General features: G+C 31.6%; 1 protein-coding gene across 1 annotated transcript in view; it reads left to right on the top strand.

Annotated features, from left to right (window-relative positions):
* Positions 1 to 20,943, top strand: part of LOC114341637 (small conductance calcium-activated potassium channel protein) — a 250,833-nt gene that overhangs the window by 58,902 nt on the left and 170,988 nt on the right. The window contains exons 4-5 of the mRNA XM_050662938.1: positions 4,182 to 4,277; positions 18,033 to 18,454. Of these exons, the coding sequence (XP_050518895.1) occupies positions 4,182 to 4,277; positions 18,033 to 18,454 (518 nt within the window). The remainder of the gene's footprint in view (positions 1 to 4,181; positions 4,278 to 18,032; positions 18,455 to 20,943) is intronic.

A 20,943-nucleotide genomic window follows, 5' to 3' on the forward strand; every position in this document is an offset into this window, starting at 1 on the left:
AAGTCTAATGGTTTGCTTTAATTTTTCGGCCAGACAATTTTATGACTTTAATTTTGAAATTATATTGAATTTTTTAAAAACTCTGATATTAAAAAGCAGGTGTTGTTAACTTTTAATTATAAATTATTAAAGTTATTGGATAAATACTCATTTTAAAATTAATCAATACTTATTTACCACATTAGAACGACCCAATTATTAATCACAAGAAAAATCCAGGTCCGGATTAACAAAAAAACGTAAAGTAATTGTGACCTTGAAATAACACCCTGCATATCAACATTTTCAAAGTTTGTTTGCACATTTGGAAAGACCACAAAAATTTGAGTTTATCGGTTCACTTTAATTTTTTGCTTAAAAATTTAATAACTTTAATTTTGAAATTAAATATATTCAAATTGTTAAAACACTGAAATTAATAAGCAGGTTTTTAAAGCACATTTAATAATAAATCATTCGAGTTAATGAATAAATACTAATTTTAAAAATAATCAGAAATTATTTACTACATTAGAAGAAGTCATTTAGTAATCACAAGAAAATTCAAACTCCGTATTAACAAAAAAAAATACAAAGTAATTGTGACCTTGAAAAAATACCCTATATATTGAAATTTTCAAACACTTTTGCACACGTGAAGATAGCAGGAAAAACTAAGAGTAATGTCCCGCTTCAATTTTTTGCGCAGACAATTTAATGACATTATATTTGAAATTATATCGAAATTTTTGTTATGAGTTCACAGAGTTCTTAAAAATTTCGACATAATTTCAAAATTAAATTCATTAAATTGTCTGGCCAAAAAATTGAAGTGAACCATTAAACTGAATTTTTTGTGCTATTTTCATATGTGCAAACGGATTTTTAAAATTTCAATATACAGGGTGTTGTTTCAAGGTCAAAATTACTTTATATTGTTTTGTTAGTCTGGACCTGGATTTTTGTTGTGATTTGTTAGTGGGTCGTTCGAATAGCGTAAATAAGTATTGATTATTTTTAAAATGGGTATTTATTTTAGAACTTTAATAATTTATTATTAAAAGTGCTCTTAAAATTTGCATTTTAATTTCAGAGTTCTTAAAAGTATCAATATATTTAATTTCAAAATTAAAGTAATTAAATTTCCTGCGCAAAAAATTAAAGCGAACCTATAAACTCAGATTTTTATGGTCTCTTCAAATGTGCAAACACATTTTGAAAATTTCAATATACACGGTGTTGTTTCAAGGTCACAATTAATTTATGTTTTTTTGTTAATCCGGACCTGGATTTTTCTTGTCGTTAATAATTGGGTCGTTCCAATGTGGTAAATAAGTATTGATTGATTTTAAATGTAGTATTTATTCAATAACTTTAATAATTTATAATTAAAAGTTAATGATACCTGCTTGTTAATGTCAGTTCATAAAAAATGCAATATAATTTCAAAATTAAAGTAATAAATGTATCTGGCCGAAAAATTGAAGCGAACCATTAGACTTAGTTTTTATGCTCTTTTTAAATATGCAAATATATTTTCAAAATTTCAATATACAGGGTGTTGTTTTAAGGTCACAATTACTTTCTAATTTTTTGTTAATCCGGACCTGGATTTTTTTTGTAATTAGTATGTCGGTCGTTTGGGTTCTGAATGGGACATATGTGTACTAAATATCAAAAAAAGATACAGGGTGGTTCTAAAGTTATGACTTACGACAAAATGGGCAAAATCGATAAAACACCCTGTAACTTGGTTAAAAAAGTCGGTAGGGCAAAAAATGTAGTATATCTAGAACCGCCTCGGTGACCTCTATTCACCAATAAAGTATTTCCGTTTCCCAATGAAACACCCTGTATATAAAGCATGTTGATTAATCGAGTACAACTATAAATATAAAAAAGCAATGTGAATGTGAATACAAAATTAAATATATAAAAAAGATGGAATGCAACCGTAGACACGTGTTTCTGACTCATTAGTCATCATCAGTACGGTATAGCCAAGTTAGAAAAACGAGCAAAATAACTTGGGAAAGGATCACTACAGGAGCAATGTTACCATTTGTGACAACAGTGTATGTACACTTCATATTTATGTATGTTCAACAACCAAACATGACAAGATAATTTTAGAGGTATTAAAAGATTTTTTTAATATGTGTGTGATTGTCCGTTTTGTAAAGTTTAAACTTATTTCAACTTAATCTCATGACTAATGTCTTGAAAAAGAATTATAATAAATTCGATAACTTGACTTTAAGTCAAAGAGTTTTCTTTGTCTTATGGGCCAAATAGACTGCATCCTCAAGAGTCACTACTTAATCTCAGTGAGTTTAGTCTACTAATAATAATCTTACTAGAACTTTGTACTAACCACAGAAGCTTTTCTTAACATACATATGTATACAGAGTTGGGATAAAGTATGGAACCAAGCAAATAGCTTTGAAACGAAAATAACAATATTTATGAAACTTTGCATGCAAGTCCAGTGACGCAAAAGGCATTTGATGCCCTATTTTTGTTACTACTCCACTTTCGATTTCACCGGAAATACCCTTAACTTATTTACTTTAAATGGGACACCCTGTATATTTTTGCAGATTTTAAAAAACTTGTTATTTTAGTTCATACATACCAAGTTTGGAAGAAAAAACTATTAAAACAAGAAATAAATCTCTTTACAGTTAAAAAATAGTTTAATTTATTTACGTTAGACCAATGATATTTAAAATAAAAAAAAAATAATTTCAAATGTTGAAAACGTTTGCTGTTCACCTCCTGACAATGTGCAAGCCTATAAATAAATTCGTGAGTCACTTTTTGCAAGATTTCTCCACGTATTCTCATTCATCAATTATTCTTTGTCTCAAATCCTGCAAGCATGTTGGTCGCCTAACGTAAACACATGATTTTAGATAACCCCAAAAAAATCTAACGGGTTGAGGCCCGGAGAACGAACGGGCCACTCTATGGATCCTCTACGTCCAATCCATCTATTTAGAAAATTCACTTCCAAAAACTTAAAATTCACCATAACCGATGATCATTAATATTTCAATACGATCTTTTTCACTTAAATGAACCATTTTTAATACAACTTATTTCTGTCAATTAGTTCAGTATATAATATTATTTCAGTATTTAGTTGAGTATAGTAACAGTTTTACCTATTATACTAAATTCAAATAAGTCATGCAGTGCATGTAAACAACAATTTTACTATACAGTATAGATGGTATTCGTTTATTTCCTACTACGTTGTATTAATACAAAAAAAATATCTACAGACACTTTTTAACAAATTTTTTCTAACAAATTTGGCATGTATGAATTAAAAATAACAAGTTGTTTTAAAATCTGCAAAAATATACAGGGTGTCCCATTTACATTAAATAAGTTGAGGGTATTTCCGGTGAAACCGGAAGTGGAATAGTAACAAAAAGTATAGCAACAGATGCGTTTTGCGTCACTGTACTCGCATGCAAAGTTTCATAAATATTGTTCTTTTCGTTTCAAAGATATTTGTTTGGTTCCATACTTTATCCCAACCCAGTATATATAACCCTTTACTAAGGAAGCAATAAAACCAAGTGCTTCAAAGTGAGAGTTTTTAAGCAAGTTCATCTCCTCTGTGTTGCCGTGTATCAGACTTTCTTCTGTTTCTTAATTTATATTTTGTATAATCTCTTACCGGCCATTTGACGTTGGTCATTACCGACAAACAATGTTAAATATTATATAAGCCATCAATTCATCTAAGTGGTTTCCCTAATTTTATCTTTCCCTTCATTATAGTTTGACGAAATTATAGTAGATAAGGTTGTTTAAGTTTTAAGATAATGACGAGCTTTTGGTTATTCAAGAATTGTCTTGTATTTTTGTAGCCACAAATTCATTAAGTTCATTGGTTACACATATTTTAAGAGAGAATACTTTTGATATCCTTGTATAAATTATTTGAAAGTATTGACATTTTCTTTGTGAAAATACATATATATTTATTACTGTGTATTGTTTACTCTGTTCCTATTTTTCGTTTACTTTTAGTTCTTCTTCAAAGATGTATTACTTTCCAGATTTTTTTAGTTTAATTTGCGGCACGAAAAATTTTTGATCGCAAGGATATTTTTAATATTTATACTTTTTAGCTCTCATAATGAAACTTTTTAATTTTGAGTTGTTCTTATTTTATTTTTTACAGGACGAATTTTATTCAATTGCGCTCAAAACTTTGATATCTGTTTCAACTGTGATTCTTCTGGGTCTCATCGTGGCCTACCATGCTTTAGAAGTACAGGTAAGCTATAATTTAGTTACAAAACTTTATATTCTATCCTCCTGATGTTGGTAGCACAGCAGCTCATTATAAATTCATAAATGTCTCCGAAGCAGTAAAGGGTCGTTCAAAAAATTTAAGCGACTCGTGCAATCCGACAAACGATAGCTGACGGGTGACCTTAAGCGAAAATACACAACTAGAAATACACAATACGAGAAGGTCACCCGCCAGATCTCACTTGTCGGATTGTAAGCAGTTCTTCATTAGAAATGAGTCGTTACTCGCATATTCCGTTGTATCCTCCCTGTATTATGACATTCAGGTAGCTGATACAATGGTTCGAGGGTACACTATAATGAAAATCGTATGATTTGCCTATTCAGCGACCATATAAATGTTTGGAAAATGAAATATTATTATAATGTACATTTACTATCATAGGCGTAACCAGGATGATCCTAAGGGGAGGTTATAACTACCTGAAAGGGGGGGTTACAACTACTGGAAGGTCTCTGAGGGCTATGGTGTTAAGCTTATAGAGCTCAAAGTACATCCCAAAGGGGGGGTTATAAACCCCCCTGGTTACGCCTATGTTTACTATAGTATAAATATGTATAATAATTATATACAATTGTTGAGCGATATTCATGAGTTCGATTTGGTAGTTTTTCAATTAAACGAGTGTTGTAACTGGCATTATCCATTACTACATAATTTTGAGGTATGTTACTAACCATCTGAAAGAAATATTCTTTAGTTACGTCTGCAGTCATTTCCTCATGATAATCATTGGTGGTTCTTAAAGTAAATTCTAATAAACCATAATTTACAAAGCCAGTGCCAGATCCAATATGAGTAATTATTAGTGTACGACATATCCCGATAGGTGGGTTCAAACCACATGAATAACCTTCCATAAAAGTCAGTCGCAAATTGGTAATATTTTTATCAACCCAACATTTTGATATTGTGTGTCCTTCGTTCAACAAGGTTTGAGCTAAATAGTAAATTGTTTTCCTTTTGTTCGGAACCTATTAATTCCTTTTAATTCTTAGATATTCCCTTCTCCAACAAACAATACCGGGTGTCCACTTATAGTTTCCCCCATTTTAACTGCCTATAACAACGACTGAAGATAGAAATATGCAGTTTTCGCTGAAATGTTTTTTTAGTAAAAGTTTTGTTTGAATAGATTGAATTTTTTTATATCGCTTTTAATTAAAAAATGGCGGATTTTTGAAAAAAAACGTTGTTGACTTTTTTTATTAAAACACCCAGTACATTTTCTTGCAAATTGAAAGAATGGTCATTTACCTATCCAGCGATATAAAGTTTTTTTAAAATCGGTTATCAAATGACTGAGCAATTAATTTTTAAAATGAGAGATGCAATGTGGAAATCACATAATATAATATCAATTTGCTTATGTTATTTAGTTATGTGATATCCACGTTGCACCTCTCATCAGGGCCTATTTTACCACTAGGCCAGTGAGGCACCTGACTCGGGCCCGCATTTTAATGGGGCCCGGAAAGATCATCAAAAAATTGTTATTGCAATAAAACAAGATAAATTTTCAAATTTGTCAACTGTGGTCTTAGAACAACATGAGCCACACTTTGAAAATCTTTCTACGTATCATCAACAGTAAAATCAGAGATACATGTGAAGAAGACCAGGATGAAACACAATTTGGCTTCAGAAATTTACTGGGAACCCGGGTCGCACTATTTGCACTAAATGTATTATTGCAGAAATGCTGAGATCAAAGGAAAGACGTATTTGCTGTATTTATTGACCATGAGAAGGCCTTTGATCGAGTACAACATCACAAATTAATTAAAATATTTAAGAATTAAGGAGTTGATAGTCAAGATGTACGAATCATAGAAAAATTATACTGGCGTCAAACAGCGACAGCTTGAATAAAAAGAAAATCAACAGAAATATGCAAAATACAAAGAGGTGTCAGACAGGGTTGTATACTGTCCCCACTGTTATTCAATTTATATTCAGATAGAATATTTAAGGAAGCGCTCCATATTTTGGAATGGGGTGTGAAAGTTAATGGAATTCTGATAAATACAATCAGATATGAAGACGATACAGTTATTTTAAGTAATGATATGAATATATTACAACACCTTTTAAATGCCATTGACACAGTGGGAAGAGAGTTTGGTCTAAACATAAACTGTTCAAAAACAAAATACATGGTATTTAACCGTTTGGCCCATCAAGATTCACAGTTATATGTATGTTGATGGTCATATAATTCAAAGAGTACCCAGTTTTAAATATCTTGGTTGCCATATTACTGAACAACTAGATTCAGATGAAGAGATAAAATGTAGAATCGAGATAGCCCGCACGACATTTTTAAAAATGAGATCATTCTTAATCATTAAATGTTATATTTGGTCATTTTGGTCCCCTTGTATGTTGTCGAAGCATGGACATTAAAAATATCCACCATTAATCGTTTGGAGGCCTTTGAAATGTGGCTGCACAGACGTACACTGAAAATACCATGGACGGCTACTCTGACAAGTGTGGCAGTCCTTAAGAGAGCAAATGCTGCCCGCAAGCTGCTTGATAACATCAAATATAGAAAGATGGCCTATTTTGGACACGTAGTAAGGGGAGATCGGTATAATATTCTTCAACTTATTATGATGGGTAAAATCGAAGGACGCAGAGGAATTGGTAGAAAGCAGGCCTCTTGGTTGAAGAATATCCGGGAGTAGACAGGAATAAAGAAAGCAGAACAACTATTTAGAATAGCACAAGACAGAGACAGTTTCGCCATGTTAATCGCCAACGTCAAGAGGACTTGATAGGGCACGTTAAGAAGAAGAAGAAGGTCTTAGAACAATTAAAAAATTTGATGTCAATATTAACTAATTAACTTAATTAATATTACTATTAAATTATATTTAGGGGCTCGAAAATTATGTAGTGCCTCGGGCCTGATTTGAAGTAAAATAGGTTCTGCCTCTCATTTTAAAAATTAATTACTCAGTCATTTGATAACCGATTTTAAAAAACTTTATATCGCTGGATAAGTGAATGACCGTTCTTTCAACAAACAAAAAAATATACTGAGTGTTCCATTAAAAAAAAGTCAACAAAGTTTTTTCAAAAATCCGCCATTTTTTTTTCATAATTGAAAGCGATATAAAAAACTAAATCCATTCAGACAAAACATTTACTAAAATAAAACATTTTAGCGAAAACCGCATATTTTTATCTTGAGCCGTTTAGAAGTAGTTATAGGCAGTTAAAATGGGGGAAAATATAAGTGGACACCCGGTATAATGTTAATGACGCGGAATGAGGCAAGGGGGTATTTTATCATCTCTATTTTTTAATATCTACTCCGAATTTATTTTCTAAGAAGGCTTAGATGAAAATGCAGGCATTAAAATCAACGCAATTAATGTCAACCATCTTAGATACGAAGACGACACAGTACTGATTGCTCCCAAAGAAAAAGAGTTGCAACGACGTATAAACAGGGTGAACGTGAAACGTGTGTTAAATATGGGCTGAAACTTAATAATTCTAAGACAAAACTTAGGTTGACTGGAAAACGGAGTTACAACTAATGAACATCCAAACGTATGGAATAAAGTTAGAAAGAATCCACAATATCACCTATTTGGACCCCAACGTTAACGATAAGGGAGATGTAAACAAAGAAAGAACCGCCTTCTATAAACTTAAAAAAATTCTCACTAATAGAGATATAACAAAAACGAAATAGAGATAAACGAAAACACCTCGTCCACCTCTATGTTTACAACTGAAGACATAAGTGGATAAAGGTCATATGTAACAAAATAATATTTTTGAGTAATGAGCATTTTAGTGTCTTTTGTTCAAAGTTAGTTATTTATTTCAGAAATTTGCATTGCTACACTTTTTTAAACAGGTATTTGAAGGTACTTTTTTCACACTTTAAATTGAATTTAAAAAAGGTAACTTTAAGCCAAATATTTTAAATTTTGTGGACATATTACCTTTATCAACATAGTAAAAATAATTAAAAAATGTTAGGGTTAAGTGGATAAAAGAGTTAAGTGTCAAAAATGGGCATTTATTGTCAAAAAAAATTGCAATACGAACTGTAAAATTAATAAAAACATTTTTTAGTAGGTTCTTCTTTTCTTTTTGGGATTTTCTTTATTTTCCTCTATCGTGTTTTCATAAAACCATCTATACTCTTCGGGGACAATTTTTTTTGGTCTCTAAAATTTCCCAGTTTTTCCAAACTCAAACTACCAGTATTATTTTCCAGTCTTCTTGGTCTCTATTCAGTTGCGGTCAGATGTGCTGTCCTTTTTTTTCCTTAAATTTACTTGCTGAAATGGCATATTTATAGTCATTAAGTTAGGTATAGAGATAGAAGCCAAATTCGTCCACTCTTATCCATTTTACGTAACACGAAAATTAACCTTTTCATTTGAAGTGTTTGTTTGCTTTTTACATAAATAGAGGTTCGTCAGCTGCAGATCTTCAAAGTAGTAGAAAAAATTCTCCATATTTACACATTTCACATGGATAAAGGTATTATGTCCAAATGCAATTTTGGACATAATACCTTTATCCACTAGAATTCGAAAATCTAGTGGGATATATTGCTTTAATACCTTCCTGTTATTTTTATTTAGCTAAAAATAGGTTATTTTAAAATTTTAAAAGGTAAAACAACATATTAGAAGAACAAAAACCTAATAAAACAATTTTCTCAAAAAAATGTGACATACGATCTTTATCCACTTATGTCTTCAATTTGGTTAGCTAGGTATTATTTACTTATTTTTTTGTCGTCTGTAGGTACAGATTATTAATTAATTAATTACATTTAATACTTCATCATCATCAACCCGTACTCGTCCACTGCTGGACATAGGTCTCCCTCAGCTCTTTCCATCTTTCTCTGTTTTTTACGGCTTGTATCCAGTTGCCGACAATACGCTTCAGATCGTCAGCCCATCTGGTTGGTGGTCGTCCTCTGCTCCGTAGTGCTTTCTTCTCGTGGCCTCCACTCGACAATACGTTTTGTCCATCGGTTGTCTGACAATCTGGCGACGTGTCCTGCCCAATTCCACTTGAGCGACGCGATTCTTTCGACGGCGTCCGTTGTTTTTGTTCTGCGACGTATTTCTTCGTTTAGAATTCGGTCTCTCAGAGATACACCCAACATCTGGAGCTCCATAGCCCTCTGAGGGCTACATTTAATACTTACAATTCTTAAAATCAATATTATTTATCTTTTTAATTATTTCTATACTTTGAATCACAATCACTAACTACTTATGTATATAAGTATGTATATAAAAACCCTTTGACTAGAGATGGGATTGTCCGAATGCATAACTACAATACCTAAATAACTTATTCATTTGGCTTATTACCTTATTAATGTAGTAGTTGTAAGTGTTTTTTTAGAAGTATAGACTGTTGTAGATAATTTTTAGATTGACATGAACTTGATTTTATTCAAAAGATAATCTTTTGGCATTATACTTAATTTAAATATGATTTCTGACTCAATTGGGGAATGAGAAAGTCAGTAAGCATGGCTCTATAGGGTCACCATTGACTGTAACGTTCTGGCTAGCATTGTTTTTGAAGAAATACGGACCAATGATTCCACTAGCCCATAAAGCACACCAATCAGTCAGTTTTTCTGGATATAATGGTGTCTCAACAAACATTAAACAATTATCTTCACTCCAAATACGGAAGTATTGTTTATCGACGTAGCCATTCAACCAAACGTCAGCTTCGTCGCTAAACAAAATTCGCTTAAGGCGAATTTACACTTATTCACTTTAGATGTACACTGCGGATGATACATGAATAGTGAAAGTGTAGATTGAAAGGCCAGCAATTTACATTTTCACTGACGGAATTCGTTTCACAGTCTTTTCAAAATGGCGAATACGATTGTAAGTGTCGGCGTGGAGTTAATAAGTAAAGAATTACTAGAATGTCGAAAATTAGAAAAAAATCCGAAGAAGTTTGCCTCTTTAAACCAAAATAAACGAAGAGAATAGACATCAGCGCTTCCTGATCCACTCTTTTCTCACTTCCTAATTTTTGCTAACTCTGGACAATAGCGAGTGTGGATAGTTTTGATTTTTGATTTTATGTCGCCTATATACAGGGTGAGTCATGAGGAACTGTACATACTCCTGCCTCGTATAGAGGCTCCTATGGGGAATAAATAACAAATGACCATTAAAAAGTGTCTGCTCCCCTTGTTTAATGATATACAGGGCGAGTTTCGCATTTTGACAGAAATTTATATTCGCCATAATTTTTGAACGGTCAGATCGATGTGTCTCTTATTTTGGTCAATCGTTACACTATTACCACCTAATCAACTGATTTATTCAAACTAGAAAAAAATCAGGTCCGGCTTTAAAAAATTAGTTCGTTTTGGTCTTAGAAAAAATTTCACACTGTATACGCTTTTTGAAAACTCTAATATGAATTTTACATATGAGACAAATAGGCAAATAAAATGTTAGATGCTTAATTTGTTATAAAAAAAATCAAATTTGACTATGAATTAAAAATTTGGTAAAATAAACCATAGATTTAAAAAAATTAACTTTTATTACAAAAATTAATTTTTTTTAACAAATATTTGATTTATGTTACCACACAATCAACTGATTTATTTAAACTAGAAAAAAATCAGGTCCGGCTTTAAAAATTAGTTCGTTTGGGTCTTAGAAAAAATTCCACCCTGTATACGCTTTTTGAAAACTCTAATATGAATTTTACAAATAAGACAAATAGGCAATTAAAATGGCGTATTTATTTTTTCCCCACATGATTACTTAATATTTTATAAAAAAATCAAATTTGACTATGAATAATAATTAAAAGTTTGGTAAAGTGAACCATAGATTTAAAAAAAATATTACTTTTATTACAAAAATTAATTTTTTTTGAACAAATATTTAATTTATGTTACCACCCAATCACCTGATTTATTCAAACTAGAAAAAATCAGGCCATTAATTTTTTTTAACAAATATTTAATTTATGTTTACACCCAATCAACTGATTTATTCAAACTAGAAAAATCAGGCCCGGATTTAAAAAATTATTTCGTTTTGGTCTTAGAAAAAATTTCACCCTGTATACGCTTTTTGAAAACTCTAATATGAATTTTACAAATTAGACAAATAGGCAATTAAAATGGCATATTTATGTTTTCCCCACACGATTACTTAATTTTTTATTAAAAAATCACATTTGTCAAAATCGGAATTTTAACCTAAAAATTAAAAAAAAAAGAAGAACTCACGGTTTAACTCGCTACAACGTTCTATTTAAAAAATTTTTGCTGAAATTTTTACAGCACATGTCTCTTACCATGTCTTGACTTCAGTCTTCTTCTCGTAAAGGTTATGAATTTTTAAAAATAAAAGGGTCAGCTTCGTGAATTGCAAAGTTAATTCGCAAAAATTAAGTGAAAAAATTTAAAATTTATCTATTTGATCACGTCTATGTTAAACTATAGAGTCCAAAGAGAAGTATTATGGGGAGTTATAGATCTAGACGTGTTATAGAAAAAAAAATGGTGAAACTTTTAATTTTAAGAAAAACGTTGTTTAATTTTTTTTATTTTTATGGTAAAATTGCGATTTTGACAAATTTGATTTTTTAATAAAAAATTAAGTAATCGCGTGGGGAAAAAAATAAATATGCCATTTTAATTGCCTATTTGTCTAATTTGTAAAATTCATATTGGAGTTTTCAAAAAGGGTATACAGGGTGAAATTTTTTCTAAGACCCAAACGAACTAATTTTTTAAAGCCGGACCTGATTTTTGTCTAGTTTGAATAAATCAGTTTGTTTAAAAAAATTAATTTTTGTAATAAAAGTATTTTGTTTTTAAATCTATGGTTCACTTCACCAAATTTTTAATTCATAGTCAAATTTGATTTTTTTAATAAAAAAATAAGTGATCGTGTGGGGAAAAAATAAATATGTCATTTTAATTGCCTATTTGTCTAATTTGTAAAATTAATATTAGAGTTTTCAAAAAGCGTATACAGGGTGAAATTTTTTCTAAGACCCAAACGAACTAATTTTTTAAAGCCGGGCCCGATTTTTTTCTAGTTTGAATAAATCAGTTGATTAGGAGGTAATAGTGCAACGATTGACCAAAATAAGAGACACATCGATCTGACCGTTCAAAAATTATGTATACGACGAATATAAATTTCTGTCAAAATGCGAAACACGCCCTGTATATTATCAAACAATGGGAGCAGACACTTTTTAATGGTCATTTGTTATTCCCCATAGGGGCCTCTATACGAGGTAGGAGTATGTACAGTTCCTCATGACTCACCCTGTATAATCCAGATAAATGTAGCTCTTTTAATACAGACCGGTATTCATTTTCACGGATGTTTATTTTATGGTAGCCCTCAAATTGAATATTCCACAGGCACTCATGATTACGATATATTTCTAGAAATATATGCATATGTTCGTCTTTCCATTGAAAAGCCATTTTATGTATCAAAAAAATTATTCAACTGCGTTTTGATGGCATGGAATGCTCAATGATCCGAAAAAAATAAGTTTACACTTTACACTAGGGGTTCACGGTGGATGAATCATTCAGCCAGTTCATCGAAAGTAGGAAGACGTTCTACTTTGTTCATTGTTTACTTTGGATGTGCATCTTGGATGAAATGTAGATGAAGAGTATGTTTATACCTTTCATTGCGGATGAACCATCCGCAATGTACCGGGTGTCCCAATAAGAATCGCGCTCGGCCATATCTCAGGAACCGTTTATAGTACAGCTTTGGGAAAAAAAAATTTATAGCAAAAGTTGCCTCGAGAAAAGCCTGGAAATTATTTTCATAATTGTAAGTCCACCGCTATAGGACGTAATTGAATATCAAAAATTAAAAAATCGAAATTTTACAAAATTTTCCTAATGAAATGGCACTGGAAATCCAATCATCGTATTCCTCATACAATTTTGTGCATATTTTATTTCACAAGTTTAAGTCTACCTATGCAAATAAGAGGTGGGGGTGAGTGGGAACCTTGTTATGAAAAAATCGCTGTAAGTCCGGTTCTACTTAATCGATTTTTGCAAACTTGGTCTTGTTGAAAACAGCTCTTTTTCGTCAATGTAATCGTTATAATTTGGAAACAACCTATTACGTAATAAGCGGCTAGGAGGCGCTATTTATTTTCTTTTTAGAAATCTGGTTTTATTTGGAAAATATCAAATACAAGTATGTATTTTTTTTCCTGTATTACAAAATAAGACCAAATTAGCAACAGAATACCGAAAACCGCATGTCTATACCTTTTTTCTATCTCGAGATATCTTAAGAAACGTGTAAATTTTAAACATAACTGTTGCTGTCATATAAGTGGAAATATATAGAAGCAAGTAGTGTGCTATGGCAAAAACAAAGAAACATTTTCCAGATGTCACCGTATATAATAAATCAAAACAAAATATGAAAAGCTACTACTGGGGTGACGTCTTTGGGAATATTTCATTGCATATATTCTAGCCGCAACAGTTGCATTTCTCATGCATTCAAAGAATGTGGCTATCATGTCAAATGCTTCTTAGTTTGTAAGAATCATCTTGAATTTCACTCTGTATAAATTTTATATAAAATTTAATAGAACCAAAACCGCAACAAACCATCAATGAACAAATTTTTATGTTTTACTGATTTGACACATAATTTGACACATGATGACTTTTTGAAGTTAATACTTCTAATAGTTCTATTTTTTTCCATAGCACACTACTTGTTTCCACTTTGACTTCCTTAACTTAGTTTACCGGTGACAATAAGAGTTATGTATTTATCTTAGTTGGGAATAGGATAATTGATATAATCTTCCATAAGGTGGATGGACACATATTCAACTGCTGTTCACGATGGCGTATAGACTGATTCGAGTCTTCCTCTATGCTACGCTCTACAGCAGCAACAACTTCTTCTGTGCGCATTGTACGACGTCTATGTGGATGCCTATTATCATTTAGAGTAAATGTGGTGCGAAAACGCCCTATGGTTAATCGAATTAATTGCTCTGATTAACGACTATGTTACCATAAAATGGACGTCGTGCGCAATCCGTATTTCGAACAGAACCATGATTTTCAAAATCGTTTTGCAGAATTTGGAAGCGTTGTTCAGGCGGCAGTCTATTCATATCGAAATGTCAAACCAAACTAAATATAAATTATTTGACAGCTGTCAGAATGACCGCCAGTTAAAAAAGCGTTTTTCTTCTTCATGTGCCTTGTCCGTTGCGGACGTTGGCTATCATCATAGTAATTTCAATTTTGTTTGCGGCGTTTCTGAATAAGTATATCGATGTTAGTCCAAACCATTGACGTAAGTTTTGAAGCCATGAGTATCTTCTTCTTCCGGGTCCGCGTTTGCTTTCTATTTTACCCTGTATTATCAGTTGGAGTATATGATATTTATCATGTCTCATAATATGACCGAGGTATTCAAGTTTCCGTTTCTTAATTGTAAAAGAGATTTCTTTTTGTTTTCCCATTCGACGCAATACTTCTACGTTGGTGGTGTGAGTCGTCCAGGATATTTTGAGGATACGTTGATACACCCACATTTCGAATGCCTCAAGCTTCCTTATTCATGTTTCCATTTAATGGAAAGGCATGGACACTAATTTAGTATCCATGCCTCTGCGCCACAAGACTGCAGAAGAAGGTCAATATATTGCTCATGTTGTTAAATGTTGCTCTGGCCTTTTCAATTCTAGATCGTATTTCGGTTGTTTGATCCCATTTCGGGTTGACGACTGTTCCAAAGTATACAGTGTGTCCAGAAACTCTACCGACAAACCAAGACAGGAGATTCCCCAGATAATTTTAAGAAAATTTAACCCAATTCACCTAGTCCGAAAATGCTTCTTAAGGGAGCTAGAGCTCTTTGAAGATGGCGTCATGAAATTAGTTTTTCTTAAATACCTCCAGAAAGCTTCTATTTAGAAAAAGGAAAATTGGTATGCATATTTACTTGTCAGAGATAAATCGATTCCATCCATTGCAAATTTCTAGTACCGGTCATAGGCGTCTGTTTTCGGTAGAACAACGGGTATTTTATCGCATAACTTTTTTGTCCTTAACTTTTATGCATTTTTGACACCGGATTATTAAATTGTGAGGTATTCTAGTACTAAAAGGTACTCTTGATTTCACACCTTTCACTCTTTCAAAGTCGGTAGGACACACCGTTTTCTAGAAAAATCGATTTGAAAGTTTTTCGTTTTTGGAATTTTGAAAAAAAAATTTAAAGAACTTTTCAACAAAAAACGAAGTATTTTACCAACATAAAGTAAGAGTAACTTTTAGTACTCGAATACCTCATAATTTAATAATCTAGTGTCAAAAATGCTCGAAAATTCAAGACAAAAAAGTTATGCTATAAAATAACTGTTGACCTACCCAAAACGGACGCCTATGACCAGTACTAGAAATGCGCAATTAATTAAATCGATTTATCTCTGGAATATAAATAAATGTACCAGTTTTCGTATTTCTAAACAGTTTTTTTTTGAAATTTTTTTTTTTTTTTTTTATTCAGAAAGCGAAAAATTTTCAAATCGATTTTTCTAGAAAACGGTGTGTCCTACCGATTTAAAACAAGAGTACCTTTTAGTACTAGAATACTTCACAATTTAATAATCCAGTATCAGAAATGCATGAAAGTTAAAGATAAAAAAGTTATGCGATAAAATAACCGTTGCCCTACCAAAAACGGACGCCTATGATCGGTACTAGAAATTTGCAATGGATGGATTAGATTTATATCTTGAAGATAAATACGCGTACCTACCAATTTTTGTTTTTCTAAATAGAAGCGTTCTGGAAGTATTTAAGAAAAACTAATTACAAGACGCCATCTTCAAAGAGCTCTAGCTCCCTTACGAAGCATTTTTGGACTAAGTGAATTGGTTAAATTATCTTAAAATTATCTGAAGAATCTCCTGTCTTCGTTTGTCGGTAGAGTTTCTGGACACCCTGTATATAGGGTGAGGCAGATAACTGGCCTATTAGAAATATCTCGAGAACTAAAGGCAACATAATCATGAAAACTGGAATAATGGGGTTTTGAGGGATGATGCATTAAATGAAAATATTTTCATCTCTTTGCAACTTCCGGTTATACCGGAAGTTGCTTATAGCTTGGTTTTTTTAATGGGACACCCTGTATATTTTTACATTTTTGGATTCTCCTCAGTATCTTCTTTCTTAAAATATGAGATTTTGTAATATTATACAGGGTATTTTAAAAGATATTTACTTTTTTTTTATTAATTTCGTAGCAACATTCACACCCTGTAGAATTGTAATAGTTTGACATTAAAAACTCTGCTTACGTTCAAGTGATTTTTAATATAGTCTATTATTGTTAAGAATTATTAGTATAGCTAATTTTGAAATTTTAGAATATAGGGTTGGTAGAAACTCGGAATGAATATTTTCTGAGTTTTCTTAAATAGAGCACCCTGTATTTTAGTATTGTAATGAAATGATATTTTATAGTACTTTTTTATTTTATAAGTATTCCCTATACCTAACTTCTTTAATTTGTGAGTTATTGGTGATTCAAGCTAAACATTAATTACAACAAAAAATACGTAACATTTTATTAGGTTGGCCGTGAAAATATTCAGTCACAAATAATTTTTCAGAAATAAATACATATTAATCCAGACTGATCCTTAAAATTACCAATAATGGTTTAGCTATCAAAATACCTACGTAGTTAAGATTGTTGGTGCGACTAACAATTAAGCACAAATTAAAGTAGTTAGGTATAGGGATTGCTTAAGAAATAAAAAAGTACCATAAATTATCATTTTATTACAATACTAAAATACAGGGTGTTCCATTTAAGAAAACTCAGAAAATACTCATTCCGAGTTTCGACCAACCCTGTATACTAAAATTAAAAATTTAGCTATACTTATGATTCTTAACAATAGTAGACTATATTAAAAATCATTTGAACGTAAGTAGAGTTTTAGTTGTGAAACTACTACAATTCTGCAGGGTGTGAATATTGCTACGAAATTAATAAAAAAAACGTAAATATCTTTTAAAATACCCTGCATAATATTACAAAATCTCATATTTTAAGAAAGAAGATATTGAGGAGAATCCAAAAATGTAAAAATTTACAGGGTGTCCCATGAGATAAAAATATTTTCATTTAATGGATCATCCCTCAAAACCCCATTATTCCAATTTTCATGATTCTGTTACCTTTAGTTCTCGAGATATTTCTAATAGGCCAGTTATCTGCCTCACCCTGTATACTAGTCAACGTGTTCAATTAATTGCTTTTTATTTTCAATTGTCTGGCAAGTTTTTGAGTTTTGCTGACCAGGATCCATTTTGTTTTATTTATGTCGAGGTTAAGTCCTCTTTCTTCACTCGCTCTTTGTACCCTGTCCATAAGATACTGAAGTTCATCGATACTACTGGCAAGTACGACTGTATCGTCCTCATATCGGATATTATTTGTCAATTCTCCATTGATTTTTATGCCTTCGTTTGCTTCATCCAGTGCTACTTTAAAAATTTGTTCGGAGTAAAAAAGCGTTGCCAACTTATATTTCTATACCTCTAAAAAAGCACTTGTTACTAGAACTTTTTATGTTTGTAAAAAAACAGTAAAATGGTGTATATTTATAGTGTGTTTATTGTTTCAGCTCTTTATGATAGATAACTGTGCGGACGACTGGCGAATTGCGATGACGTGGCAAAGGATATGCCAAATTTCCATGGAATTAATAATATGTGCCGTGCATCCGATTCCGGGACATTATCTTTTTGTGTGGACGACAAAACTTGCCAACAAAAATGGCGGTATAGGAAGAAAGTGTGTTCCATATGATGTGCCCTTGTCGTTACCGATGTTCCTGAGGCTCTATTTAATTTGTCGAGTTATGTTATTGCACAGTAAATTGTTTACGGACGCTTCGTCGCGGAGTATAGGTGCGCTCAATCGAATTAATTTTAATACTAGATTCGTTTTAAAGACTCTTATGACTATATGTCCTGGTACGGTGCTTCTCGTCTTCATGGTTTCCCTGTGGATAATAGCCAGTTGGACATTAAGACAGTGTGAAAGGTAAGATACATTTTTCATTTTATCTCCATAATATATTGTATCTCTAGTAAAAACTGAATGATCCAGGAAATACTATTCAAACATAATAGTCTAAGAGCTAGAGCAGAAAAATCATCGTCATAAGTAATATCTGCCGTACATTGGCAAAACCTAGTAACTATGATTTAGACAATTATTCAGGAGAACAGATTTTGTAAAATTGGATTGCCCTTATTTCTAATAAAAGCTGAAACAAGACTAATGATGGAAATCTATATACTTTTTAGCGAAAATTTCGATAAAGTAAGAAAAAAGTAACCTATGTTAGTCCTTTATAACTAAATCTTACTTACTATGTTTTGCTGCGGCTAAGATTGTGTTTTTTTTTTAGAATTAAGCAAATCGTAAAATATAGTATTTTTAGTTGCTAGTTTATGCTTAGGCATCTCAACTGACAATTATGTTCACTGAAACTGAAACAAAATATAGTATGTCGATGAAATAAAACGAAAAAATTATTTTATTATTAAATTTATTTATTTTTTTAAATAAACTGAAATACAACTTAAGATGTTTCTAAAGTTTTAATGAAAAGTATGTGCGCTTATCATTGACAATAAACAATAAACGTAAACATGTAGCTTATACATTAATATATCCAACATAATAATAAATATATGAAATATGTAAAAAATATAAATATATTATATAAATACTAAACTTATATACTAGACCTCGGATACTGTACATAAATCACGAGAATTATTGTTTGATGGTAAATATGTCCAGAATAATTTTTTTTCATCACTAAACAGTGGGCAGAGCGTTTTTAAAATTTTCTCTTTTTTATACGTGTTTATCCCTATACATTCCGAACGTGGAGCGGATGGCATATTTGGTTCAAATTTTGTCTTTACAAAATCTGATTCGATATATACCTCATTGGACATTTTATTCTTATAAAAAAGGTTTTTGGAACCTTTACGAAACTGAACTTTTTTAATTTTATCAAGTAATGGAATATTGTTTTTACGTTTCTTACAACCATCTGTTCATTCTTTTTGATGATAAAGCCTCCTGCATTCTGGTTTTTACATTCGACTGTTTCAAAACAAGCAAGCATGACAAAAGTCATTGTCCAAAAAGCAACTCTTATTTTATCTCTTTCGAGCAGATCAGTTTTTTTTTAACAGCCCCTGCGGCATTTGTTATTACAGGGAGGTAATAAAGGATGTTTCTGAATTTGATCTTTGATGCTTTTCTTCTTATATTTGTCTTTCGTTGCACAAACTTTATCTAACATATCTTCAATCACTTGTGTACAAACAGAGAGTATGTCAGCTTCTTTTTTAGTACTTGCTTCCTCTAAAACCGGGCTATTGCATACATTTTCTTGGATATTCTTCGAAGAGTCCTTGGCAGGTGCAGAATCTTGAGCCTTGGTAAGATCCAGTTTTGTACTCAAACTTACAAAACCAGTTTCATGCGAATCAAATACATATTTGCAAATATGTCTTATGCGTTTTATTTTCGTTCTCAGGTTCATAATCAGGATCCGCATCTGAGTCGTGAAAATCAGAGGGTTCTTCGGGTACATTTCGTAGGATATTACCTTGCGGAAATTTCTCAAATAATTGATCCCTTGAATGGACATTCTTTGAAGTGCCGGAAACTGGGTCTAAAGGCACTTTTAAATTATTGTCCTCAGAACGTCCTCTAAAAACAAATACAATCCTTTTTAAATGTGCAATTTTTTTTATACACTCACATTTAAATGATATACCATGATAATAATGAATATCTCACACAAGTTTAGTGACGTCTTAAAATTCTATAATTTTATCACTATACCTAACAACCACCTTACTAACAGCTCGTTTAGTGGCAGAAAAGTTGCGCATTTGTGTGCCCAAAACTATCGGTTTATTTTATTTTAATTCAACTCTTGTTTTTATTATGGTTTCCATATTGAATTAATGTTGAATTTACGTTTTTAAAATATTTACAAAAAGCAATTCACCCGTGTGTTAATAAAAAATCAATAGGTACGGCCTAGCGCAACATCGTAGGCCTACAATGTTTTGACGCCATTTTTATTATCGCCGCTTCCTTTTACCCATGCCCTACGACTTTGATGATCTTAGCTTCTATAATAAAGAAAATATTGTGGTTTTTGAACATGCACATTTTCATATTTTCACCCTGTATATCCGTAGAGAGAGCAATTTTAAATCGCACAAAGCAACGAACAAATTACGGTTGGTCACGCATTAAAGTAGGTTCGCAACTTTTTTCCCATTTATCCGACTCTATAACCCTCTTTTCGATTTCTCTATTTACCCCCATGTACCTCATTTTAATCTGGACACCCAGTATTTCACCCATGTTTTCTCTCTATGCCCTGCACACTCAAGTAGAAAATGACCTATTCTTTAATCGATTTTGAAACAAATAAAAAAAATAAACTTTCTATTTCACCACTATCACAAATTCTAATGGAGAGAAAAATT

This window comes from Diabrotica virgifera, chromosome 10 (assembly GCF_917563875.1).
Source record: "Diabrotica virgifera virgifera chromosome 10, PGI_DIABVI_V3a".
Taxonomy (NCBI): Eukaryota; Metazoa; Arthropoda; class Insecta; order Coleoptera; family Chrysomelidae; genus Diabrotica; species Diabrotica virgifera.